Here is a 27,916-nt window from a genome sequence, read left to right as displayed (position 1 = left end):
TTCAGTGTAACTCCTACTGTATTCAGTGTAACCCCTACAGTGTTCAGTGTAACTCCTACTGTATTCAGTGTAACCCCTACAGTGTTCAGTGTAACTCCTACTGTGTTCAGTGTAACCCCTACAGTGTTCAGTGTAACTCCTACTGTATTCAGTGTAACTCCTACAGTGTTCAGTGTAACTCCTACTGTGTTCAGTGTAACCCCTACAGTGTTCAGTGTAACTCCTACTGTATTCAGTGTAACTCCTACAGTGTTCAGTGTAACTCCTACTGTGTTCAGTGTAACCCCTACAGTGTTCAGTGTAACTCCTACTGTGTTCAGTGTAACCCCTACAGTGTTCAGTGTAACTCCTACTGTGTTCAGTGTAACCCCTACTGTGTTCAGTGTAACCCCTACAGTGTTCAGTGTAACTCCTACAGTGTTCAGTGTAACCCCTACTGTATTCAGTGTAACCCCTACTGTGTTCAGTATAACTCCTACAGTGTTCAGTGTAACCCCTACAGTGTTCAGTGTAACTCCTACTGTGTTCAGTGTAACCCCTACAGTGTTCAGTGTAACTCCTACTGTGTTCAGTGTAACCCCTACTGTGTTCAGTGTAACTCCTACTGTGTTCAGTGTAACTCCTACAGTGTTCAGTGTAACTCCTACAGTGTTCAGTGTAACCCCTACAGTGTTCCGTGTAACTCCTACAGTGTTCAGTGTAACTCCTACAGTGTTCAGTGTAACCTCTACAGTGTTCAGTGTAACTCCTACTGTGTTCAGTGTAACCCCTACTGTGTTCAGTGTAACCCCTACAGTGTTCAGTGTAACTCCTACAGTGTTCAGTGTAACCCCTACTGTATTCAGTGTAACCCCTACTGTGTTCAGTGTAACTCCTACAGTGTTCAGTGTAACCCCTACAGTGTTCAGTGTAACTCCTACTGTGTTCAGTGTAACCCCTACAGTGTTCAGTGTAACTCCTACTGTGTTCAGTGTAACCCCTACTGTGTTCAGTGTAACTCCTAGTGTTCAGTGTAACTCCTACAGTGTTCAGTGTAACTCCTACAGTGTTCAGTGTAACTCCTACAGTGTTCAGTGTAACCCCTACAGTGTTCCGTGTAACTCCTACAGTGTTCAGTGTAACTCCTACAGTGTTCAGTGTAACCTCTACAGTGTTCAGTGTAACTCCTAGTGTTCAGTGTAACTCCTGCTGTGTTCAGTGTAACTCCTACAGTGTTCAGTGTAACTCCTACAGTGTTCAGTGTAACCTCTACAGTGTTCAGTGTAACTCCTACAGTGTTCAGTGTAACCTCTACAGTGTTCAGTGTAACCTCTACAGTGTTCAGTGTAACTCCTACAGTGTTCAGTGTAACCTCTACAGTGTTCAGTGTAACCTCTACAGTGTTCAGTGTAACTCCTGCTGTGTTCAGTGTAACTCCTACAGTGTTCAGTGTAACTCCTACAGTGTTCAGTGTAACCTCTACAGTGTTCAGTGTAACCCCTACAGTGTTCAGTGTAACTCCTACAGTGTTCCGTGTAACTCCTAGTGTTCAGTGTAACTCCTACAGTGTTCAGTGTAACTCCTACAGTGTTCAGTGTAACCCCTACAGTGTTCCGTGTAACTCCTACAGTGTTCAGTGTAACTCCTACAGTGTTCAGTGTAACTCCTAGTGTTCAGTGTAACTCCTACAGTGTTCAGTGTAACTCCTACAGTGTTCAGTGTAACCCCTACAGTGTTCCGTGTAACTCCTACAGTGTTCAGTGTAACTCCTAGTGTTCAGTGTAACTCCTGCTGTGTTCAGTGTAACTCCTACAGTGTTCAGTGTAACTCCTACAGTGTTCAGTGTAACCTCTACAGTGTTCAGTGTAACTCCTACAGTGTTCAGTGTAACCTCTACAGTGTTCAGTGTAACCTCTACAGTGTTCAGTGTAACTCCTACAGTGTTCAGTGTAACTCCTACAGTGTTCAGTGTAACCTCTACAGTGTTCAGTGTAACTCCTACAGTGTTCAGTGTAACCTCTACAGTGTTCAGTGTAACTCCTACAGTGTTCAGTGTAACCTCTACAGTGTTCAGTGTAACCTCTACAGTGTTCAGTGTAATCGGTTATATCTACTGTATAGAAAGGCGTGTTTAGCTGTAAGTGCCTAGAATTTTATTTCTATAAACAGAATTATGAAGTCTCTTTCTGAGAGAAGATCTGCTCCAGAATATCTTGTGTGATCAGACACATTTCATCCAATTGTATCCTGGATCAGACTCGTCTCCTATCGCCTCGTCGCCTCCTCCATCGCTCCTACTTCAGCTTCCCCTCCACCACCTCCAAGTTCACTCACAGTCTGGATTTCCAGGGTACTAGAGCCAGAACCTAAAGAACAGAACACTGAACTCAGGTCAACACTCAATACCAGAACTAATTCATTTAACACTCTTCATTATTTCTACAGGAAATTCACTCCTCTGTTTTGCTCTGCTGTGATGATATTTCATCTTCATTCTCCACTCTGAGATCATCTGCATAATTCTCTTCTGATGGCACATTCTCATAATTCTATTCCGATAATAATTCTAATCTCATCTCTCTGTTCTCTTCATCTATATTATTCTATTCTAATGTTTTCTATAATGATGCCACCTATACTCTATTCTGTTGTACTCTATTCTACTTTACTTTACTCAGTTCAATTCTACTCAATTCTGTTCTATTTCAATCTCACTAATTCTATTTGCTATTCTATTCTGATGTTTTAGAATACCTCAACAGTGTTGAGGTAGTGTTGCAGGAGGATTGAGGTAGTGTTGAGTAATGTTGAGGTAGTGTTGAGGTGGTATTGAGGTAGTATTGAGGTAGTGTTAGAATAGTGTTGAGGTAATGTTGAGGTAGTGTTGCAGGAGGATTGAGGTAGTGTTGAGGTAATGTTGAGGTAGTGTTGCAGGAGGATTGAGGTAGTGTTCAGGTAGTGTTCAGGTAGTGTTGCAGGAGGATTGAGGTAGTGTTGGGGTAATGTTGATGTAATGTTGAGGTAGTGTTGCAGAAGGGTTGATGTAGTGTTAAGGTAGTGTTGATGTAATGTTGAGGTGGTACTGAGGTAGTGCTGAGGTAGAATTACTTTCAGACAGAATGCTGACTGCGTCGGACGGGAGATGGTGTCCATTCCCTGTCAACTTCTTCCCATCCTGGACATGGCCCTGGTACAGCAGCGTTGAAGGCATCACGGGATTGTAACCTCCAGTTGTCACTATGGAGGTGGAGGCAGAGTCCCAGGTTAGTTGTCGCCGCCTCTGCAGACTCAGATCGAGGTCTAATCCTGTCCAGCCATGGAAGGCCAGTGTGTTGAGGAAGGCCTGCATGGGGTTCAGAATGCCCTGACCCCCCCCCAAAAAAACAAAAAAGCAAAAAACATGTATTTGAGTTGAAATCGTATTATTATTATTACCACTATTATTCATAAACATGTTAAACTGGAAACTACCATCTCATGATCTGTGAGTCAGTCACCTGACAATTGCGTATAATTGATCTGTTTTTATCATAATTTGCACACAGTTTTACATTTTAGTAGCTAGATGGAGACCATCAGGTGTCATTTTATGGAATGTTCTAGCACATGAGATGAACTGAAGGAGGCTCAGCGAGTTGGGTCATGTCAGGTACATAGGCTTAGACCCCACTGATCATCACCTGTGAGCTTTATAAATATTATAATCAAAATGATTATATTTTAGTCTGTTAAATAATACTTGAAAGCTAATATTATAGAGACCAGGTCAGTCCTGACTGTGGGAGGGGAATAACCCTGGACACTGCTCAGGTGGAATGATGATGCTAGTGAAGTGGACTGCTTGTTTACTGTCTGTTCTCGACTCACCATAATGAACCATGTGATGAGAGACGCGTTACGAGCGTTTTTTAGCTCAGCATTCTGAATGTCTGGCTGCATTTCCAGGTAAAATAACAAACTCTCGTTAATCAGGTTGGGCATCCAGCTAACATGGACGCAGAGGAGAGAAAACATTTCAGTATGTAAATAATCAACAGTTACTATTACACTACATACACAAACACTGCCTATATACACACTCCTTTATAGTGCACTATTAATGAGGCAAACATATTTTCATAAAGACATATTATCTAAACAACGATTGATCGGTTTTGATATTTCATAATAAACGTCAGCATAATGTCATCCCTGAAGAGTCAGTCATCCCCTCTATCTCTAATGGAAATGTTGTGTGTGTTTAGATGACAGAGGAGAACTTTTTGGGCACAGCATCTGCTGGTTTAATGAGAAAAGGTGACTTCATGCAAGGAAATGACTCCAAATGAATGTTTGCCAGATGTTTCCCCACTAACGTAGGCTACATGTGACCTGCTGTTGAGCTGTGCTGCTTATTTTGCATTCATTATGTTGATTATATCAGTGTTTTGTAAATCAAATCAAATAAAAGTGTGTTTTTAAGTCAGGTCTAGTCAAAAAAAAAAAAATAGCTACCTGCTAATCATCACAGAGACTGGATTTCTTTTAGAAGACTAAAGTTGTGCAGATTTTTTGAACAGACATGAAGTGAAGCATCTCACCAGATAACAAAGACCAGGAGAATTTTGAAAAAGCGTATTTTGATTTCTGATCCCAAACGTCTCTCATTTTCTGTGTAAATTCCTTGACGTCCTTTCAGTAGTGAAGTAACTGTGGAGAAATATAACAATATAGTGACTGTAAGACAAATTAGCTATGAAACACTGATCATGTTTAAAAATTCCTAGAGTAGATGGTGCACGTTTTGGTAAATGAGATTCATCTTGTAGTATCCACTATGAGAGGAGTGAATCCTAGCTATGTTCAAATGATTCACTTATTCGAACTTTGTTCTGCTGAACAAAAGAGGCATGACTCAAGTGACTCACTGACTCAAAACTGAGATGCTAAAGGGGATCGAATCTGAGCTATAACTAAATAATTCACTGATTCAAAAACTGAAACACTGAACAAGAGTGGAGTGAATCTTATCCATAACCAAATCATTCATTGATTCATACGTTGACTGACTTTTGATTCTTAACAAGATTGTTGTATATAACAGTGTGACATTATCAGAGGGCAACATTTTCATTATCTCAAAACAAAGACTAGATATTCACATTTGCAGAGGATTATGGGGGAAAAAAACGGACCTGCAGCCACAGTGCGTGTGAACAGGATTGGATTGACTAAAAGCACCAACAGCATGGGAGCGTACGTGGTGATGTAGTGAGGGATTGCGTGCTGAAGACCGTTTTCACAACTGAAAAATAAAACATGACAAATGTAATACTAACATACTGTAAAACTAAGAATGCAGTACTTTTATAAGAAATAGAATTATATGTGTGTGTGTGTGTGTGTGTGTACTTGGACAGGGAGGGGTAATAAAGCATGGCTACACCTTCCACACACAGCAGCACGGCTAAACCCCACGTGATCATGTGATACAGAACAATAGTGCTAGAGAATAATGTGAGAGAGAGAGAGAGAGAGTAAAGAAGGAGAAAAGAAAGAAACCACACTAATAGTATAAAATGAGCAGACTGGATCACATAATATCCAGAATAACATAAGACTCCTTATCCTCATCAAACCTGATTCCAGCAGATCGTCTGACCACCAGAAATGCGTCCACGGCGTAGCAGAACATCCACCAGAATGAGGCACTGAAGAACAGCTGGATCCATATCTGAGGAATACACAGTTTAACTCCTTTATGTACTTTTATTACATAAACACATCAGAGGGAACAAACATCTACACAACAAAACAGAGGGAACAAATGCTAGCATGCTGGGATGCTAATCTGCAAATCTGTGTTAGTTACAAAACAACGCACATGTCACATGTTGAGGAGCCGTGGTGTGTGTGTGTGTGTTTGTTTGAGGGACGTACAGCGCTGCCCACACAGAAGACTTCAGGCCACACGTTACTGCTGTTAGTAACTGAGATTTCCTGGATGACGCTGGGAGCGCCGAGCCACACTGACGATCTCACAATTATTCCTACACAAACACACAACACAGCTTGCGATATAAAACTGAAATACTAAACATAAACATACTCTAAAATATACAACGGTCCTCAAAATCTAACTTCACTCTAAAGTGAAAGTAGTTCAGCAGACATTTGGAACAACAACAGCTTTGTGGAACAACAACAGCAACTGTGAAGATGATCAGATCCTTTTATAAATCAGTGTGTCATCATGATTTCAATCAACGTTAATACAGGAAAATGTAGATATTTTCTTGCTCACAAAACAGTAATTGTGTGTGTGTGTGTGTGTTTGTGTGTGTTCCTCATTATTTATGTTTTTCTAAATGATTTCATCACCAAGTGGCCTGGACAAAAACCAGCAGTGTCCTTATTATGGACAGAGAAGACAAGCGTCCCTAACTCATACTGAAGGACATGCATTTGGGTTTCAGTTCCTCAGTGTCATGAGGGTGAGATCCCGTCTCATGAGGATGAAGGTGCTTTAAGCCAGTTGCTAAATTTCTAAACCCTCAGCTAACCACCATGATACACACTTCCAGTGTAGGCTGGGACGCTCCTCTGTCTCAGTGCTTCAGACCAAATGATGGGGTTCCACCAGAAGCCATGTACGTCTGCTTTCAGGAGTGTCACAGGCAGCAGTAACTAGGGGAAGGGTTGCCAAATCTATTGCAGGAAGAAGTTGACAAGATCTCGATTGCTGGAGAGTATGGAATCAGTACTGGAGATGGAAATGCACGGCCAGATCCAGCAAGTCCAGAGGCCCTGAGCCAAAGTGGAACAGAAGAAGTTTGTACCGCTATGACGTCATCATCATCATCATCATCATCATCATCATCATCGTGATGCAGCAACTTCTCAATGAGCTGAAAATGGAGTGTAGCTGTTAGAGGATGCTCTGGTGAAGTGTGCAAACTACTGCTGCGTGTCACTTCCGTTCCAGGATAAACGACTCCCCCTGAGCCTCATCACATCTAGAACATCTAGAAAGAGATGCTGATCACTAACCTGAGCTCGAAAAGAAAGGTTCTCAGGGCTGACCATAAACCCGATAGAGCAGAAATAACACACACACACACACACACACACATGTTTAAATAAAGTTACATTTGTTCAGTTCTGAATTCATCGTCACCACACTCCATGTGGTCACTTCATCTCACTCAGTGAGATGTTTGTTACTGAAGAAGATGTAATTTAGGTGTCTTCAAGAATAAGTTTAAACCCTGTAACTGCTGTGAGATGAACAAGCTCTTACTTACCCACACATCCCAGAATATCACACACGCTTATGATGAAGAGGATCCTGGAGGAAGAGGCTGGTTTTGGGAGCGGGTACGTCCCCACTCTTCTGTAGCCTCGCCTTTTAGGAAGAATCTGCAGGAGAGAGAAAATCATGCTCAGTCCTGCACTTCCTGCACACATAGCGCTGAAAAAACCAGGCTGGAAGCTGACGATGAAATCTGTGGCAGCATCACGATTCGGGCAGCAAAAGGTCTCGAGGCGAGGAGAGGCCATGCTTCCAGCTTGGAGAAGAATGAAGCTGTAGACGGAGAAGGAAAGCTGCAAGGCTTAAGCCTAGGAGAACATCGTCCACAGTTAGAAAAACAAAACGAAACACAATGTTCAGCTTTGAAATCCAATTACTTTTCTACTACTGCAAGAGAGATGAGAGGAAAGACGTCCATCCCTCCATCTGTTCATTCATCTGCTTGCTGGCTTAATATCACGAGTTGAAGCGTCATGTGCTTCTGCTTAATTCACCCCCTCAAGCAACATTTTTGTGAAAGAAGCCACGCCAAGAATGTTCAAATGACGTGTTGTGTGTTTCCTCAGACTTTGTTTACTAAAAATAACATTTTTTGGGGGCGGGGCTCTTTTTCAATCAGTGAAAATCAAACATTAAAACATTTTTCTAAGCAGATCTTATAACTGAAACACTTCAAAAACACTGTATTGTTGTGAAGTCTTTGTGGATGGCTCAGCTCTGTAACGTGGGCCATGTTTCTGCTGTCACAGACACATGCACAAGACACACCGCATCAGGAAGTGACATCATCATCATCATCATCATCAAGGAGGATCAAATTCCAGTGTCTGAGGACAGGACCAGCATGCAGCACACCACACCTCAGGGCTGTCATGGAGGAGACTCTGAAATAGAAAACCTGAAACTTTTAAAAGGTTTAATGATAAGTTTGGTGCTGATTTGATGCTGACCCACGAGATCAGTGACAATGATGTTAGCTGAGAGTTTAAGCAGATTGTAGAGATGAGAAGGTTAGAGAACTGGACAGAATAAAGGACTAAATTGGCGCTCTCTTTGGTAGACATGAATTGAGGGCTGAATCCCACTGCGCCATTAGTCGCATGAAGGCATTGTGGGTAATGCTGGAAAGTGTTAACTAACGTGACAACAGACCAAAAGACCAAGGTAACCAGGACGGCTAGTTTAACGTGTTAGCATTCACCCTCACCAGGAAGCATATAACACACATATAGCATATATAAGCTTATAACATATAACTCAGAAAATGAATGAAAGAACATTTGCTATTTATTGGGGCCTTCAACATAACATAATAAAATATTTCATTTTCTTTTTTAAATGATTACCTTCTTATTCAAGACAACTCTCTACAGTCTAATTATTACAAGTTACAAGCTAATTTCTGGCTACTGGAAGCTACCTTTATAGCACCGTGAGCTAATGAGTTCTAACGTGCTACTCATCCACCTGAGGTAACTAGCTTCTTTCTAAGCCAGATTTTATCTACAACCACTTACTTTCTACCTATTAGTTAGTTCATTTCTAGCTACTAGTTAAAGACACCAGCAAATTTCAGTCACTTAATTAGTTTACATTATTATTCTTGCTTGCAGGTGACTAGCTACTTCCCAACGCCTTTGTTTGTTTGTTTGTTTTGTTTTGTTTTTTTAGCTAAATTCACATTAGCTACTCATGTTTTGCTGTACTGCTTTAGCTTAACGGCTCACATTTCTTTTAAAAACTAGCTGCTCATTATTTGTAGCTCACTATATAGTCTGTTTATCTAAAAAATAATTAGCCACTATCTGTTAGATAAATTAAAAAAAAAATTATTTTAGTTGTTTTCCTTTTTATTTAAGAGTTAGGTTGCCAAAGTGACTAGATATTATCTAGCTACTTATTTCCAATTATTTTCTGGAAAAAAATAGATTTCCAAAAAAAATCTATAAGAACAGTTTAAATGATTGAAGAGTTTGACATTTTAAAAACAACGTGAAGAGTATCAACATGCATTTTTATTTTAAATGTGCTTATTTATTTTAAAAATCTGTACTGACTGGGGATCGTCCATTAGGGGGCGCTCAGCGATCATGGTTTTGAGGTGATCTATTAGAGCCGTTGTGAGGTCACACAAAACAGAGTAAAAGGGAGGTGATTGTCAGTCTTCTTCTGTTTCTTCTGGATCCAGGATTTAGTAATCCATCCCTGCCACAACCACACTAAAATACCTCGATTAAAGGATTTACTCAAACTCTTTGCTCTATAAAGCTAGTTGCTCAAACCTCGTTTAGAGGATCTACTGAAAATGATCTACTGTCAGCCGACGGTCTTCAGTGTAGTCCTGTTTTGTTTTTTTTTTTAAAAATTACACCTATTAAATGAAACTTTAAAAAAAACGCACAGATCAAACACCAGTTGCAGATCCACACACCGTTCCTCAGGACCAGATGATCCCTTTTCCACTGAATGAAGGTGGTGTAGAAGTTGTAACCCTGCTAATGAAAGGTGCTGGGTGATTTAAAAAATAAATCCCTCCACAATCTGTCTTTAGAAAGAGAAAACCATATACTGATAATCCAGAACTGAACCGGACGTTACCGTTCTCACTAAACCGGTAAACATTGTCTCTGACGCTTCTGCTTCCTCCTCATTTTGTTTGAGTTTATGCTGAAATCAACATCTATGAACAATCGACTTCTATGGAACAGGACACAAGACAACCAAGACAAGATTGGCTCTTTGAGGAACCATGAAACCATCAAGAAAACACTCAGAGAAACGTGTCACAATCCAGCTAACATGCTGTGGTAGAAGTGTGTAGAGTTCTGCTTGGTTGCTCTGTTCACTAAGTTGCAAAATAGCCTTAAAACCCCAATATAATCGTGGTAATATTTCATGGTTATTGATCTAACATAAAGAAAAACTGGGCACCTCAACTTTTGGATGTTAAAACCCAGTTTAAAGACAATTGTTAACAGGTATTTCTGTAAAGATGTCCCATGGTGCATTGCAACAGTACTGGTGCACCCTCTGGTGGCTCAGTTTATACCTGCTCTGTATACACACCATGGAACTTTTTTTATTAAACCATTATGCTCTGGACCAAGCTCAGGAACAGATGCCCTGGTGAACAGGGTGAGGTCAGTGTCTGCCTGGACCCCCAGTCCTGAGTCACAGGTCTTCCTGTGTTTCACTGGGAATTATTCCACTCGCACCCGAGTTCTAAGATTTTGCTTCGGCCCTGTCTGGGAGCCCTTGGCGTTTTCGTGGTAGCTTCAGCCAACAAGAACGTGTTTACTTTGTGTGGAATGTGGCTTAGTGTGATGTTGGCTATACAAGATACAAATCACATGAGGCTCAAGATCAAATACAGGCCTGGCTGTCCTACTTGTAACGGTTAGAGCAATGAGTGAGGCTGAAAGATTCAGTATATACAGTTTTAAAACTATTCAATTATCTGTGCAAGAGATAAACACACAGAATGGCACCACACTTTTCACCCCATCATGGTCCCTGATCCCAGGGTTCGAATGAAATCATGGCTCTCAAAGGCACAGATATGTGTGTCTGGTTACACGTGTCCCTGACATGAGGACAAGTCTAAATATTTTATTTACACACAAAAATAAAACTCATGTAACAAGGGAATTCATCAGGAAACAGCCAAGAGGAACTCTCAACACGATGCTGCTTCACAATGGAGATTCAGGGTCGTGTCCCAAATATTTTAGATTTAATATAAATATAGTATGTCTGCCTACAATTACTAATAAATGAAATAAAAATGAAACATGCAATGGCAGTTAACAAAAAGATTTATTTTTTAATATATAAACCTGTTTCTTTGATTTATACATTGATCACAAAAATGATGTTGTTTAATAATTACTATACAAGCTACACTGCATCCGATATAAATTAAACATTTCATGATGAGTCATAAAAAATACATCGTTAATAACATTACTAATACGTGAGTAATAAATTCTTGATCACAGGAATTTCTCCGCTAAGTTCGGTCAGAGGCGTCACGGGAGCCTGTGATGTCATACAGATCCTCTGATCCTCAGCAGCTTATTGGTCATGTATTGGATTTATTTACTAATCTGTCCAGTCTATGAGGTCCACAGTGAATACATGGTGCAGAAACTGAAAGCCATCAGAACTGAAACCATGAGAAGAAGAACCTTCTGTACCCATAAACACGTCTCCAGTTGCTGTTCCAGACGGGAATTAGTGGCCATGATCCGCGAGAGCTGGAGGAAAGACGGGAAAGGCATAAGATCAACACCTTCTATCATCAGTTTTTGTGAAACTTTTTTCCTAACCCAACTGAATTTCTGAGAAAAACAACATCCCTGTAAGGTATATGATTAGGATTAAATATCCAGTTTGATAAAAGAGGCCCATTTTGACTTACTGCTGTGTGAACATCATGTGTACTGTTAGCAGAAGTGACAGAAATGCTGTCATTCGAATTGCTCAGAATAGATTTAGGAGGCTCGAGAACGTGACACCGAAGCCTGGAGGAGAAACAGGTGATGATCAGCAACCACAGTTAACTGATACAACTCAATTTCTTTGAGGTCTAAAGAGGAAAAACATCTGTGTGAAGTGTTTAGGTTTCAGCTTCACCTGTGCTCCATGATTTTTGATTTCGATACTTCTTTCCAGAACTGAGAAAGATCAGATGTTCCAGAGTTTGGCTCCATCTCAGCTGCCATGATCAAGAACCTGTCCTGAGGAGAAGCCTGGAAGCCTACACACACACACACACATATGGTTGCATTATTACAATGATCTGTAGCTGTGATTAGTCTGCAGAAATTTTTCCATGAAGTTGTTATTGAAACTCTTGATTGAATTGTGTGTGCATGTGCTCTGTACCTCCATGTAATGAAACTAAAATGTCTACATTAGCACCAGGCTCACAGATGCTACTGCTTGGCTTAACACGGTATTTTTCTGGCGCCGTTGTTCGTACCTGTACACAAAAGGAAAAAAAAAAAATACATCCAGATGTCATAAACATTCACAAAATCTGAGGGCTCTTCTGATGTCCCTGCAGGTCTGCACACTACCCTCACCTTAAAGGCCACTTGATTTTTGGTGATGTTGTTCAGGATGATGAGACACTTTTTCTCTGTTTCTCTGAAGCCAAAACTGAGTTCCTCTGCTGGACTGAAGAGGAAACAGGGAGAAAAAGATTAGATTAGTTGATAATAGCTGATTCACTGCTTTTATGGTTCAAGAGAAACTATATAAAGGAGATAAGGCATAATAAAGAGTAGGTTTAGTAAAATAATCAGGTTTTATAAGAGACAGATAAAAGGCTGGGGTGGCTGCAGATCCAGCTGCTGCAGGACTGGAGAGAGCGAGATGTGTGGCAGATCCTTCTACATGCTCCCAGAAGGTTATTGTAGGCGGAGGAAACCAAAATTTAGAAATGAAAAAAATACCAAAAGTAAAAGAAAATGCACTAGGCAGAGCTGCACCAGCCCCTTGAGGTTGCTTAGATATAGCCTAGGTCTACCCAAAGAACATATATGTGCTTAAATAATACAAGCCCTTCACATGTATGCAAACACTTACGACCTAGACAGGGCACTGGTCAACACACTGTCCATCCGTGAATGTAGCACTTCAGGTCATACCCCTGTAAAGACAAACTCCGCCAAATTACAGGACATGGTGTGGAGGAAAATCTATGTCTACCATGACTGGAGGCTTCAAAAGTATTTCAGGCAAGAAAAGCAGAGCAGAGTTCCTGATATTCCAACATATTTGGCCAATATCACACAGGATACTGCTAGAACAGTACGACCACTTAGTGATGCCTTTAGGTGTCAATAACGTGGTCTATGGGGCATTATCATGGTCTACAGTCAGATACTAGTTTGACGGCAGCTGGAAGCAGCTACATCTTAAAATTACACGTGTATCATAGAAAATAAGGAGATAAAATGAGAAGAAATACATGGTATGCAGAGGCACTCAAACCATCCAGGACTTTCTGTTCCAGGTGGAAAATAACAAATCTAATTTAGAGAAGAATACACTACATCTAGCAACTAGTCAGGGATTGACTACACCTTATGGGAACCTTGTGGCAGGAGTAGCTATCCATTACTCAGGAAGGATTTTCTTCCATAACACGAAGACACAGAAGTAAGAAAGAAGCACTTTTTTGAGCAATGCCATCACACCTTGCCACCCTTCTCCACCCTAGCTGCCTCTCTGGAAGCCTGTGTCTTATGTCCGTAGAAGAAAAATCAACCCTGCCTGTACCCTCACATACCCTGTTCCCGACTGCAAGACACAACGACGGTCACAGGTCTGAGAAACTGAACTGGACTTTTCCACAACTCCAGCTGGAACATGCTGCAAGAGTTGTGGCTGACCACAAAGTTGAGGTTCATGAACCATTTTTTGATAACATATCCTGGTCCTGGTGAATTATGTCCTGCACTGTTTTGGGGTGGTGACATTATGGCTCCATCCAAAGCCATTGCCAAAGACCTCTTAGTTCCTATGTATTAGATTATCTACATTACTGTATATAAAGCATTTGCTGCTCATTACACTTCTGGTTAGATGCATTTCGTTGCCTTGTACATGTGTAATGACAATAAAGTTGAATCTAACCTAATCTAAAGATACCCAAAGAAACTGATGCCTTCACGACCAAGGAATTATTGACCTCAACCAAGTTCAACACCTAAGGCTTTGTTCAGCAAAATTCCTGGGAATGTCACCCTCCATCACTGACTGTGCAGCAGATGCAGAACTACAGTGTGAAGATAAGGCCGGCTGAGCTACAGGGGAAGAAGGGGTACATCCCTCTTACCGAACCCCAGGATTTCCAGCTCTGTAAGCGTTATCCTGAAACCCAAGATGAACAGTAAGTGCTTGCTGTTTTGACAGGAGCCAGTTTTCACCATGAAGGAACTGGTGATAGTGTGATAAAAAGGTGAACAGATGTACCAAGGGAATTTACTAAAGACTTTGAACGTTTGGCAAACTTTTGATGAACTTTCACAGTTTCCAGTGAGATTTACTGTCGAACTAGAGCAGTGCCTTCTCTTCTCTTCTTTCTGAATAAGTGCCTTATGAAATGAAAGAAACAAAAGAAACCAAAACAGACTTTGTATAAATCTAAAACGTTGGCCAGGAAGTTGAACGTTAATCTACACAGAGAATGTCTGTTTATTAAACAAGTACCATCATGTCTCTCTGATGTGTAAATACAACACTATTTTAACTATATACATACACACACACACACACACACACACACACACACGCACACACCCCAAACAACTAGCTTGTTTTATTATTCATAGAAAGTTAGAGAAATTCAAGCCCAGGATCTTCTATCCTGTTACCCCTCTGTTCTGATACCCCTCCATCCTGTTACACCTCTATCATTACACCCCTCTATCCTATTACGCCTCTATCCTGATATCCCCATCCTGATACCCTTCTATCCTCATACCCCTCTATCACGTTAGCCCTCTATATTGTTTCCCGTCTATCCTAATACCCCTCTATCCTAATGCCTCTCTATTCTGTTACCCATCTATCCTAATGCCCCTCTATCCTGTTACCCCTCTATCTTAATGCATCTCTGTTCTGTTACCCCTCTATCATAATGCCACTCTATCCTGTTACCTGTCTATCATAATGCTCCTCTATCCTGATACCCCTCAAGCCCAGGATCATACTGTTGTGATTTAGAGCTATATAGTGAACAGAGTCCTAGAATGGTTCATAGCAAGGCAGCAGGGACAGTGGGGTAAATAAAGCAGTGCCCTCTGCATCCAGCATCTAATAATCTTTACATTTAGCTGATACAGTAATATCTCTATTATGAGGACCAGGGCAAGTCACTCGGGGGATATGAGAGGGAAATAAATATGGGAAAGGGGTTAAAAAAAGAAGTTATATTACTTCATCATTGCTACCACCTGTCCACCTCCTCTTTATACACTACCACTCCATCCACACCACCTGTCCATCTCCTCCAGGTATACAACTCAACCACATGTCCACGTCCTCTCCACAGTCCACCCCACTGTCTCTACCACCTGTCCCTATCTTCTCCATAACTACCCCTCCTTCCCTGCCACCTGTTCACCTCCTCTCTTGGTGCCTAACACCAGTGTACCTACTCTCTGTCTATTTTACTCTTCCATTCCTCCTCCATCCTGTACAGTACTTCTCAATGCATAGTTTCTAGAACACTTCAAAAATGTGCTAAACTCTCTCTATACCTCACTGTATGTTACAGCCACTGCTTCTTACCTGACATGCAGCAAAGTGCCCTGAAACGTGGTCAGAGGTTTCCTGGCTCCTCTCAGTTTACTTTCGGTTTTGTCCGATTCTTCTGCAAAATTCACCTGAAAACACAAAACAAGGACAAAATGGAAGAAGGTGTAAAGGTTAGAAACACGTTCAGTGAGGAGTTTTATTCAGTTGTGAAGAAATTTGTCATCGAGCAAAAAATCTACAGCTTTCACAGGACCTCTCTTTCCTCATACCCCCTATCCTAATACCCCTCTATTCTAATACCCCTCTATCCTGATACCCCTCTATTCTAATACTCCTCTATCTTGATACCGCTCTATTCTAATACTCCTCTATATCCTCATACCCCTCTATCCTAATGCCCCAATATCCAGATAACCCTCTATCCTAATGCCCCTCTATTCTATCCCCTCACAATCATACTTAAAGCTCAGACTGGTACTGAAATATCCTAATGCTTAAATAGCAGCAATAGTAGTAATATACTACTACTATTATTATACAATAATAATAATAATACACAAATATATATTTATATAATTTAAATTATAAATTATAATTTAAATTATACAAATATAATTCCAGAAAAATATTTCATTAGTTGGTAGAACACACACACACACACACAGTCATGCGTGAGTCACAAGACACACACCAAAATGCTGAACACTCACACTTGCATCTTCCCCGAGATTACAGAAGTAGGACAGAAGCAATAAAGGGGAAAGAACACGCAGCACACGCACACACACACAAAGTAGTGTCATAGGGGAAAGGTTAAAGGTCACTGGCATTGACGAGCCAATGGGCAGCACTTACAACAGGCCCTAAATGTCCATATGCTAATTATTTCTGTACTGATCTCATGTCATTATGTCTGTGTTTATTTATTAATATATGTGTTTATAAATAATTAAAAAAAAAGGAGCCACTTCAGTTCTGAAATGCCATCGATTTATTATTTTGATTAGATGATTTGATTTCAGTCATTTGCCAAAATAGTACATATAAAATTAGTAGTGCATTTTTAAAGTTAGTGATTAAATAAAACATTAGGAAGGAATTTACGTTTTCAAGTAAAATTACAATATTAAAATAAAGAAACAGGCGCATCCAAGCCAAATGAAAGGAAAACAAATTGAAATGAAATAGACATAGGTTTAAATTAAATTAAAGGAAATAAAATAAAAAATCCCTTTTTTAATCATCATTTAACCAGCGGCCCTTATAACCGAGGTTCAAAAGTGCATAAGGGCATAAACATGGGATTGGAACACAGCACTGTGGGGAATGGAAAGTTCTACACTACCCTCACTACATCTACACTACCCTCACTACATCTACACAACCCCCACCAATCCTGTGTTTCCTGGAGTGAAGTGAAATTAAGGACACTTAAGAAGCAGCATAATGAGGTTTAACTGCAGTACATCACTAATCAGTTCAGTCGAGAATTAAACCATGATGGAATGTCAGTGTTTTTTAAAAAAAGAAATCCTTCTCCGTTTGTCTTCATATGGAAAACATCAGCAGTCACATGTCCACTGGAAGGCAGGGTAAGGACCTCAGGCCGCTAAAGGCCCTTTAAATAGTCAGAGGAGTAAAAATACGGTATGTGGTGAACATGGGAGAAAATGGGGTATGTTTAGTTCAGTTTAAACTCAGCTACACTGGACAGAAGAAACACAACGACATCAAATCAGCTGCTGAGAGAAAAAAATACACGTCCACCCGATTAGCGAGAAGATCAGGACATGATACTTCGCCGGAATAATTAGTCAGAACACCTTGTGAGACAAACGATTACAAAGATTACTTCATCCTTCAACAAACTAATCAAGTTTTGATCACTTTCGTTTAGAATCGACGTTAAAGACGAAAACAAATAAAAACAACAAGCAAAAAAAAAAGAAAAAGAGTGAAATCATCAGAACAGGGAACATCCGGATGAAATGGGATGGACGCCGGCGACATCAGGGAGATGCCAAACGCCTCCATGACCTTAAAAATCCTTATTTTAAAACAGAACATAACAACAAAAAAGGATCATTAATACGGCGATAAGCGGAATACAAATATACATACTCAATAAATAAATAAATAAGTTGGTATGTCAGATTGTAGGTGAAAACATTTTGTTTTTACTCCTCTGTAAAAAAAAAAAAAAAACTCCTCCGTAAGATCAGCTTTCTAAATGAATCTGGGAATTTCGTCTCTCGGGGGCGTGGCCTGTACAGTGCTTTTTTATTTTTTTTAATAATGTATATCCTACAGCTCAATGTGAAAATTACACACACCATTTATTTTGTTTAAAATGTCACTCAGCTTCCTGTTAGTTCCATTAGCAGATTAGCAAAGCAAGCTAGCTCCGCGTTCATACAGAGATCTCTGCTGCTCCCTTCCATAAGGTCTTAGTGAAAGCTTGTCCATGATCACACCGTTATACGCTTTTCTTTCACTCCAAACACAAGCAGACGTTTTAATTCCACCACAAAACAGAAACTGCAGGCAGGAACTAAAAGTTCTAAGCAACTGAAATAATGTTAGGTCTGTTTTTCCACATTAAACACCTCATTTGCATAGAAACGAGAAGATATTGGCTGAAGCGTGGCTGGTGTCTGAGGCGGATCTGTCAGGTTCATGTACACGGAGAAATGACTGGATTACAGCATGCTACTGACGCACTGACCCGCTGCTGTGACCCTCACACCTCCAGGCTGCTTCCTCAGGACTTTACTGGATTTTACTTTTACTTTCCAGCTGCAGTCCGAGCCGCAGAGCCGAGCGCAGCCTGTTAACTCACTGATTTACTTCCTCAATGATTTAATGCTTTAAAAACCTGAACAAACTTTTAATAATAAAATTCTGATTGTGTTTCATGGAGAGATTAAAATCTAACAGTCGAGATTAGATATGAATGTGGGGATTATTGTCTGACTCACAAACGGACATCATGTGACTGGCTTCTGACAAAAACTCGGACAAAAACACACAAACAAGCCCCCCGTCTCTGTCTGTCTGTCTCTCTCTCTTTCTATTTCTGTCTCTCTTTATGTCTTCCTCTGTCTCTTTGTCTCTCTCTCACCCTCTCTCTCTCTCTCCCTCTCACTCTGTCTCTTTGTCTCTCTCTCTTTCTCTCTCTGTCTCTCTCTCTCACACACACACTCTCTTTCTGTCTCTCTTTCTATTTCTGTCTATCTTTATGTCTTCCTCTCTGTCTGTCTGTCTCTCTCCCTCACCCTCTCTCTCCCCCCTCCCTTTCTCTCTCTCTTTCTTTGTCTGTCTCTCTCCCTCTCTCTTCCTGTCTGTCTCTCTCTCTCACTCTCTCTTTCTATTTCTGTCTATCTGTCTCTCTCCCTCACTCTCTCTCTCCATCTGTCTCTCTTTCTATTTCTGTCTCTGTCTTCCTCTCTGTCTGTCTGTCTGTTTGTTTCTCTCTCTCTCTCTCTCTCTCACCCCCACCTCATCCTGACTTTTCTCACTTGTGTTTTTAATACTAAATATAAATGTTTTATAACTCTTGCCTGTATTTTATGATGACTGTATAATTGATTCAGATGAAAGTAGATTATGAATGTAAATATTAAACGCAGTGGTGAGATACAGAGCCTCAGAACCTCTTCCCATGTGCTGGATGGGAAACTTACTGACACCAGCTTCCTTAAAAGACCAGTGAAGAGGAAGTTTTAGACCACAGTGTTAAACTGATCTCGCTTTTTTCACAGCTGTGTGAGAACTTCAGCTGCTGATCAAAACTTCAAACTGTCTCTGATGTGCTTACAAAAAATAATAATAATAAAATAAATAAATAAATGACAATAATAATAATAATAGTAGTAGTAGTAACAATATTAACATTAAACATTTTAAATATTTCTAATAAATAAATATAGCATCATTTTTTAAAAACTCCAAATACCAAAGTTTGTTTGTTGCTAATCCAGTAAGAATAAACAGAACCATGTGACTGACTGCTGACTGGCTGGATTACAGATCACACTTCACTCTACAGGAATAAGACAATGTTAAGGAGTCAGTTGAACCGAGGCTGAAACACAGCTATGTCACTTAGCATTATGTCAGTTAGTATTAGCGGGAGAAAAGCGTCTCCTGGCCTGGTGTGTTTGAGCAAGGTGTTGAACTAACGCTAACACACTGCACCGTGAGAGCGAGTCTCTGAATTCTGAGAGGAATGAGGGAATTTCTACCTTTCTGATCTTGACGGCTTGTTCCATGTTGAAGCTGGAGTCCAGACTTTCTTTACACTCCGACTCCGTGTCCTTTGTCTCGCTTTCATCCTCGCTAACGATCGGCCCGTTCTCACACATTGGGGACTGGAAGTCGTCGTCCGGGAGCGGCGGGTAGCTGTATTTAAACTGGTCCTAAAAGACACAGAAAAATCAGATGTTACAGTGTCATGAATTATTCGACAGTTAGCTGCAGCCTGCTAGTGCTAAGACTGTTAGCTAAACATCACCGCTCACTGAAAAGGTTGTGACTGAATGAGTTTTGACTCCTGTGAAGCTCAGCGTGACTCTGATGCTCCCAGCACTGTGCTTCTCAGAGGTGCTGAATATTTACACAAACTTTTAGCTTTTGTAATTAATTGTGCAAATGCCTCCACATTATGTAATTAATTGTGCAAATTTCTCTCCACTTCAGCATTATGGGCTAGTTTCTATTTTAGATTCATGACATTAAACCCAGCGCAGGGGGCAAATACTTCTGTAACTGAGCTTAAATTATTTTATAAAACTGATTTCTTTTTTCCAGCCAAAATTCTTGCGATTGAGAGGAACTTCAGGAACAGCTATTTTTCCAATTGTTTATGTCAGTAAAATATTCACATCTAAAAGTAAACAGATTTATTTTACGATAAAACATTAAAGTGAAATCCTGCGTATTTACATGTGCACATGAGCGTCGCATAACTCTGACTTTTCCTTCTCATGTGTAATAGTGGAAACTCCTGCCTAATTTCTGCCTGCTTTTACTTTCAGTTGCATTTCTGCTTTATGAGTTTGTTATATGAAGAATTTATAGAAATTCTTTTACATATGAAATATTTACATACACTATTTGCTAAAGTTTTGGGACACCCCTCCAAATCATTGAAGTCAGGGGTTGGGCTCGGCCCCTTAGTTCCAGTGAAAGGAACTCTTAACGCTTCAGCATACCAAGACATTTTGGACAATTTCATGCTCCCAACTTTGTGGGAACTGCACTGGGAACTGGTGACTGCATACCAGTGCACAACGCAAGGTCCATAAAGACATGGATGAGTGAGTTTGGTGTGGAGGAACTTGACTGTCCTGCACAGAGTCCTGACTTCAACCTGATAGAACACCATTGGGATGAATTAGAGCGGAGACTCCGAGCCAGGCCTTCTCGTCCAACATCAGTGCCTGACCTCACAAATGCGCTTCCAGAGAAATGGTCAAAAATTCCCGTAAACACACTCCTAAACCTTGTGGAAAATCTTCCCAGAAGAGTTTTTAAGCTGTTATAGCTGCAAGGGCCAACTCCATATTACATTCATATGCATTTAAATGAAATTTGAATGTATTTAAAGGCAGATGTCCCAGTTTTGGCCTGGCTCACAGTCTCTGCTCTAATCCACCCCAAAGGTGTTATGGACCTTGCTTTGTGCACTGGTGTGCAGTCATGTTGGAACAGGAAGGGGTCATCCCTAAACTGTTCCCACAAAGTTGGGAGCATGAAAATGTCCAAAATGTCTTGGTATGCTGAAGCATTAAGAGTTCCTTTCACTGGAACTAACCCTGAAAAACAACACAAATTCAATGATTTGGAGGGGTGTCCCAAAACTTTTGGCAATATAGTGCACTGCAACAAAAATATCTATAACCGTAGTTTTTGGTGAAATGGAGAGATTTTTGGTAAGACTGGAGTTTAATGGAAGGAGACAGCAGTAATGGAGGCTGGTGAGAAAAAAACTGTTCCCAGCTGCTATAATGTGAGAGCTTTTTATGTAGGAATAAATAATTTTTCTGGTCTGAGGCTCTTACCGTTCCTCCCATATGAGGAGGGAGATGTTCAGCATCGATGTAGGTCTGGACTTCACCCTTGGAGACGAATTTCAGCTTACTGATGGCCTCTGAGCCGAGCCACGTCTTAACGATTTTCCACGCAGCTGTAACACGGAGATGCTAACAGATCAGATCCCTCATGAAGGCGAAGATTAACACAGCGTGTGATTACTGAGTGGAAGTGAAGATAAAATCTTACCGTTCATTATCCAGGGCATCTCATACAGGATCATTTTAGCTAGAAACAGAAGAATAAACACACAGTGATGTAAAGAGAGAGCGATGTGTACATTATCATTAGTTCTGTCGAGTTCTGGATGCTGATGGGTCGGATGGGTCAGCCGGTAACTTATATTATATTAATCAGTTCCCTGAGGGACACACTGATTATATTCCTCTAACTACACACACACACACACACACACACACACACACACTAGAAGGAGAATGGGTGTCTACACTTACACAGTGATTTGGGATAATACACTTTGAAGCAGTTGATGACGTACTTCACAAAGTCCATGTCCTGTATATATATAAAAAAAAATAAAATAAAATAAAGTTTAAAAAAATACAATTAATTAATTAATAATAATAAATACAAGATAAGATAAGTGTTAAGAGACTTATAGCAAAATTTTATAATAAAAATATTTTATTTAGAGGGAACTATTATTAAAATGTTTACGGTTTTAAAAATCTGAAATGTGGAAATTAAAACAAAACAAAAACTTCCGGAGACGACAGACAGCACTCTACACACATGCAAAAGAGAAAAGAAAAAGAAGGAGTAGAGATCGAACGGCTTGGGATGAACTCACGCGTAGTAAACGTGGCTGTAAATGTGTACAATGCCCTGACTCACGTTTTATTAAGTGTACTATTTAAAAATCATTTATTCTTATAGTAACATGAAAGGCAAGAAGGACATGCGACAGTGGGATTAATCACATCATGCCTACACGCTGGAGAGGTGACCTTTGATCCTTGGCTTGATTTTTATACACACACACACACACAGTAGGTCTAAAGGTTCACGACCAAGATCTGTGTTGATTCTGTGATTAAACTCAGACGGATTGTTCTAAATTAAAGAGATTTCTGCACTAGCTCAGCGGGGGCGGAGTTTCAGTGCTGAGGAATAACGAGGCCTAGGCTGATATTTGGGACAGAGGATTTACACAACACTGCTGCAATAAACACAGTTCCTGGAAGTGGACTTACACACACACACACACACACACACACTCCAGTTCCACAGGGGTTTGATTTTTCTTTTTACCTTCATAAAATATCCTTAAAGCAAACACAACAGGCAGTACAGCAGAACATCAACACAAAATAACACAGTGAATTAAAACAACAGATCAGTTCATTCAATATCAAACTACTGAAGAGACCAGTTGTGTTGTATCATGTGTCGTTGTACTGCATTGTATTGTATTGTGCTGCGTTGTGTTGTATTGTACTTTGTTGTATCATGTTGCATTGTATTTTATTGTGTTGCATTGCATTGTGTTGTATCATGTGTCGTTGTATTGCATGTTGTTGTATCATGTTGCATTGTATTGCATTGTGTTGTGTTGTATTGTGTTATGTTGTGTTGTTTTGTGTTGTGATGTACTGTATTGTGTTATATTGTGTTGTGTTATGTTGTATTGTATTGTGTTATGTTGTATTGTATTGTGATGTACTGTATTGTGTTATGTTGTGTTGTATTGTGTTGTGATGTACTGTATTGTGTTATATTGTGTTGTGTTATGTTGTATTGTGTTGTGATGTACTGTATTGTGTTATGTTGTGTTGTATTGTATTGTGATGTACTGTATTGTGTTATGTTGTGTTGTATTGTATTGTGATGTACTGTATTGTGTTATATTGTGTTGTGTTATGTTGTATTGTATTGTGCTGTGTTGTATTGTGTTGTACTGTATTGTGTTATGTTGTGTTGTATTGTATTGTGATGTACTGTATTGTGTTATGTTGTGTTGTATTGTATTGTGATGTACTGTATTGTGTTATGTTGTGTTGTATTGTATTGTGATGTACTGTATTGTGTTATGTTGTGTTGTATTGTATTGTGATGTACTGTATTGTGTTATATTGTGTTGTGTTATGTTGTATTGTATTGTGCTGTGTTGTATTGTGTTGTACTGTATTGTGTTATGTTGTGTTGTATTGTATTGTGATGTACTGTATTGTGTTATATTGTGTTGTGTTATGTTGTATTGTATTGTGCTGTGTTGTATTGTGTTGTACTGTATTGTGTTATGTTGTGATGTACTGTATTGTGTTATGTTGTGTTGTGATGTACTGTATTGTGTTATATTGTGTTGTGTTATGTTGTATTGTGTTGTGATGTACTGTATTGTGTTATGTTGTGTTGTATTGTATTGTGATGTACTGTATTGTGTTATGTTGTGTTGTTTTGTGTTGTGATGTACTGTATTGTGTTATGTTGTGTTGTATTGTGTTGTGATGTACTGTATTGTGTTATATTGTGTTGTGTTATGTTGTATTGTATTGTGATGTACTGTATTGTGTTATGTTGTGTTGTATTGTATTGTGATGTACTGTATTGTGTTATGTTGTGTTGTTTTGTGTTGTGATGTACTGTATTGTGTTATATTGTGTTGTGTTATGTTGTATTGTGTTGTGATGTACTGTATTGTGTTATGTTGTGTTGTATTGTGTTGTGATGTACTGTATTGTGTTATGTTGTGTTGTATTGTATTGTGATGTACTGTATTGTGTTATATTGTGTTGTGTTATGTTGTATTGTATTGTGCTGTGTTGTATTGTGTTGTACTGTATTGTGTTATGTTGTGTTGTGATGTACTGTATTGTGTTATGTTGTGTTGTGATGTACTGTATTGTGTTATATTGTGTTGTGTTATGTTGTATTGTGTTGTGATGTACTGTATTGTGTTATGTTGTGTTGTATTGTATTGTGATGTACTGTATTGTGTTATGTTGTGTTGTGATGTACTGTATTGTGTTATATTGTGTTGTGTTGTTTTGTATTGTGATGTACTGTATTGTGTTATGTTGTGTTGTATTGTATTGTGATGTACTGTATTGTGTTATGTTGTGTTGTTTTGTGTTGTGATGTACTGTATTGTGTTATGTTGTATTGTGTTGTGTTGTGATGTACTGTATTGTGTTATGTTGTGTTGTATTGTATTGTGATGTACTGTATTGTGTTATGTTGTGTTGTTTTGTGTTGTGATGTACTGTATTGTGTTATATTGTGTTGTGTTATGTTGTATTGTGTTATGTTGTGTTGTATTGTGTTGTGTTGTGATGTACTGTATTGTGTTATGTTATGTTGTATTGTTTTGTGTTGTGATGTACTGTATTGTGTTATATTGTGTTATGTTATGTTGTATTGTGTTGTGATGTACTGTATTGTGTTATGTTGTGTTGTATTGTGATGTATTGTATTGTGTTATATTGTGTTGTGTTATGTTGTATTGTGTTATGTTGTGTTGTATTGTGTTGTGTTGTGATGTACTGTATTGTGTTATGTTATGTTGTATTGTTTTGTGTTGTGATGTACTGTATTGTGTTATATTGTGTTATGTTATGTTGTATTGTGTTGTGATGTACTGTATTGTGTTATGTTGTGTTGTATTGTGATGTATTGTATTGTGTTATATTGTGTTGTGTTATGTTGTATTGTGTTATGTTGTGTTGTATTGTGTTGTGTTGTGATGTACTGTATTGTGTTATGTTGTGATGTACTGTATTGTGTTATGTTGTGTTGTGATGTACTGTATTGTGTTATGTTGTTTTGTGTTGTGATGTACTGTATTGTGTTATATTGTGTTGTGTTATGTTGTGATGTACTGTATTGTGTTATATTGTGTTGTGTTATGTTGTGATGTACTGTATTGTGTTATATTGTGTTGTGTTATGTTGTGATGTACTGTATTGTGTTATATTGTGTTGTGTTATGTTGTGATGTACTGTATTGTGTTATATTGTGTTGTGTTATGTTGTATTGTGTTATGTTGTGTTGTATTGTGTTGTGTTGTGATGTACTGTATTGTGTTGTGTTGTGATGTACTGTATTGTGTTATGTTGTGTTGTGATGTACTGTATTGTGTTATATTGTGTTGTGTTATGTTGTATTGTGTTGTGATGTACTGTATTGTGTTATGTTGTGTTGTTTTGTATTGTGATGTACTGTATTGTGTTATGTTGTGTTGTATTGTATTGTGATGTACTGTATTGTGTTATGTTGTGTTGTTTTGTGTTGTGATGTACTGTATTGTGTTATATTGTGTTGTGTTATGTTGTGATGTACTGTATTGTGTTATATTGTGTTGTGTTATGTTGTATTGTGTTATGTTGTGTTGTATTGTGTTGTGTTGTGATGTACTGTATTGTGTTATGTTGTGTTGTGATGTACTGTATTGTGTTATATTGTGTTGTGTTATGTTGTATTGTGTTGTGATGTACTGTATTGTGTTATGTTGTGTTGTTTTGTATTGTGATGTACTGTATTGTGTTATGTTGTGTTGTATTGTATTGTGATGTACTGTATTGTGTTATGTTGTGTTGTTTTGTGTTGTGATGTACTGTATTGTGTTATATTGTGTTGTGTTATGTTGTATTGTGTTGTGATGTACTGTATTGTGTTATGTTGTGTTGTATTGTATTGTGATGTACTGTATTGTGTTATGTTGTGATGTAATGTATTATGTTATATTGTGTTGTGTTGTATTGTGTTATGTTGTATTGTATTGTGTTATGTTGTGTTGTTGTGTTTTCTCTCAGTGGTGTTGTGCTTGTACAGGCTGTAGATGAAGAGTGTGAAGATTCCAGGTGGTTACAGGTTGGTTCTGTGAAGCTCGTCTGTTCAGACAGAACCTGAGAGTCTGAGAGTCAGTGCTGAAAGCAGGAGATTTTGTGGCTTTATTTGTTTGTTTACTCACGATGTTGCTGATGCCGGACTCAGACATGTCGAAGACCACAGTTAGAGGCATCCCGGGTTCACGCTTAACGTAGCGCTCCAGCCAGAAAGCCACGTATTTCTTCTTGTCCTGAATCGTCTTAGTGTCTTTAACGTGAAGCTTCACTCTGAACCAGACTGAAGGGTACAAACATCATTAATGATCTAGTGTCTGCTTCCTGTTTATAGTTTCCTGTTCCTGTTTTTAGTTTCCTCTTCCTATTCTTTTTTTAGTTTCCTCTTCCTGTTTCCTGTTTATTTTTTCTGTTCCTAGTTTTCTGTTTCCTGTTTATCGCTTCCTGTTCCTAGGTTCCTGTTTCTGTTTTTACTTTCCTCTTCCTGTTTCCTGTTCCTAGTTTCCTCTTCCTGTTCTCTGCCCCACCCTCAGCCCTTCAGTGGGTCTGATTTCTCCAGCTCTCCTCTCTGTTGTGTTTTTCCTCTGAACAGAGTTACAGGATTGAGACTCATGTGATTTCACAGATTTGGGATGAAGATTAAGGATTTGTTTATTTTTCCGTGTTACAGACAGAGCAGAAAGACCTCCTGTCTCCTGACTGAACCCTGACACGCAGATCATTACTGACTCCAGGATCTTGTTCACCTTTACACACATCAGCCACATTTAAACATATAAAGTAAAGCATCAGTCTCACACACTTTCTAAGAGTTTAAGCAGTCAGCTGTTACCATGGTGATGTTCACTCACAGAGTTTGTTGCCTTCTTTGTCATAGCCGTGAAGATAAACTGCTCCAGTTTGAAACATCCAGCTGGGAATGCTGCTCTCAGTCAGATCTGTCCAAAGACAATGAGCATGCATCACTGTCACAGACTTATCACTGTCTAATCACACTCAACACAGTCTGATCACACTCATCACTGTCTGATCACACTCATCACTGTCTAATCACACTCAACACAGTCTGATCACACTCATCACTGTCTGATCACACTCATCACTGTCTGATCACACTCAACACAGTCTGATCACACTCAACACAGTCTGATCACACTCATCACTGTCTGATCACACTCAACACAGTCTGACCACACTCAACACAGTCTGATCACACTCAACACAGTCTGATCACACTCATCACTGTCTGATCACACTCAACACAGTCTGATCACACTCAACACAGTCTGATCACACTCAACACAGTCTGATCACACTCATCACTGTCTGATCACACTCATCACTGTCTAATCACACTCAACACAGTCTGATCACACTCATCACTGTCTGATCACACTCATCACTGTCTGATCACACTCATCACTGTCTGATCACACTCAACACAGTCTGATCACACTCAACACAGTCTGATCACACTCAA

The 27,916-nt window shown here is 39.4% G+C and overlaps 2 protein-coding genes across 3 annotated transcripts in view; both read right to left on the bottom strand.

Annotated features, from left to right (window-relative positions):
• Nucleotides 1–1,788: 1,788 nt before the first annotated feature.
• On the bottom strand, nucleotides 1,789–7,740 carry gpr143 (G protein-coupled receptor 143). 2 transcript variants are annotated; one of them, XM_058391356.1, is made up of 9 exons: nucleotides 7,263–7,740; nucleotides 5,899–6,008; nucleotides 5,598–5,692; nucleotides 5,371–5,463; nucleotides 5,154–5,263; nucleotides 4,560–4,668; nucleotides 3,847–3,964; nucleotides 3,088–3,343; nucleotides 1,789–2,360 (listed from the first exon to the last, which is right to left on the bottom strand). In XM_058391356.1, the coding sequence occupies exons 1-9, from the start codon at nucleotides 7,516–7,518 to the stop codon at nucleotides 2,245–2,247; spliced, it is 1,263 nt and encodes a 420-aa protein (XP_058247339.1). In that variant the 5' UTR covers nucleotides 7,519–7,740; the 3' UTR covers nucleotides 1,789–2,244. The 2 variants fall into 2 exon arrangements, with proteins under 2 accessions (XP_058247339.1, XP_058247340.1); XM_058391357.1 differs by having other exon boundaries at nucleotides 1,824–2,345; nucleotides 7,263–7,739.
• A 3,333-nt stretch (nucleotides 7,741–11,073) lies between these two features.
• The window catches only part of mospd2 (motile sperm domain containing 2), a 22,183-nt gene continuing 5,340 nt past the window's right edge, over nucleotides 11,074–27,916 (bottom strand). The window contains exons 4-15 of the mRNA XM_058392004.1: nucleotides 27,288–27,374; nucleotides 26,565–26,719; nucleotides 22,090–22,150; nucleotides 21,824–21,862; nucleotides 21,604–21,728; nucleotides 19,786–19,959; nucleotides 15,575–15,669; nucleotides 12,358–12,451; nucleotides 12,158–12,254; nucleotides 11,906–12,029; nucleotides 11,691–11,793; nucleotides 11,074–11,526 (exon numbers count right to left, since the gene is read on the bottom strand). Of these exons, the coding sequence (XP_058247987.1) occupies nucleotides 11,386–11,526; nucleotides 11,691–11,793; nucleotides 11,906–12,029; nucleotides 12,158–12,254; nucleotides 12,358–12,451; nucleotides 15,575–15,669; nucleotides 19,786–19,959; nucleotides 21,604–21,728; nucleotides 21,824–21,862; nucleotides 22,090–22,150; nucleotides 26,565–26,719; nucleotides 27,288–27,374 (1,295 nt within the window). The 3' untranslated portion in view covers nucleotides 11,074–11,385. The remainder of the gene's footprint in view (nucleotides 11,527–11,690; nucleotides 11,794–11,905; nucleotides 12,030–12,157; nucleotides 12,255–12,357; nucleotides 12,452–15,574; nucleotides 15,670–19,785; nucleotides 19,960–21,603; nucleotides 21,729–21,823; nucleotides 21,863–22,089; nucleotides 22,151–26,564; nucleotides 26,720–27,287; nucleotides 27,375–27,916) is intronic.

The sequence above is a fragment of the Hemibagrus wyckioides genome, linkage group LG06, assembly GCF_019097595.1.
Source record: "Hemibagrus wyckioides isolate EC202008001 linkage group LG06, SWU_Hwy_1.0, whole genome shotgun sequence".
In the NCBI taxonomy this organism is placed as follows: Eukaryota; Metazoa; Chordata; class Actinopteri; order Siluriformes; family Bagridae; genus Hemibagrus; species Hemibagrus wyckioides.
Note: the sequence above shows the minus strand (reverse complement) of the source record. Positions and strands in the feature narration are given on the sequence as shown.

What these genes read in the sequence shown, in the direction of transcription:
- gpr143 (XM_058391356.1), bottom strand. Translation starts at nt 7,518, where the DNA reads ATGGCCTCTCCTCGCCTCGAGACCTTTTGCTGCCCGAATCGTGATGCT. An exon ending in CACACGCACTGTGGCTGCAG is followed by an intron (nt 4,669 to 5,153) that starts GTCCGTTTTTTT and finishes ATTTCTCCACAG; the next exon opens with TTACTTCACTACTGAAAGGA. An exon ending in CTCCTGGTCTTTGTTATCTG is followed by an intron (nt 3,965 to 4,559) that starts GTGAGATGCTTC and finishes CGTCCATGTTAG; the next exon opens with CTGGATGCCCAACCTGATTA.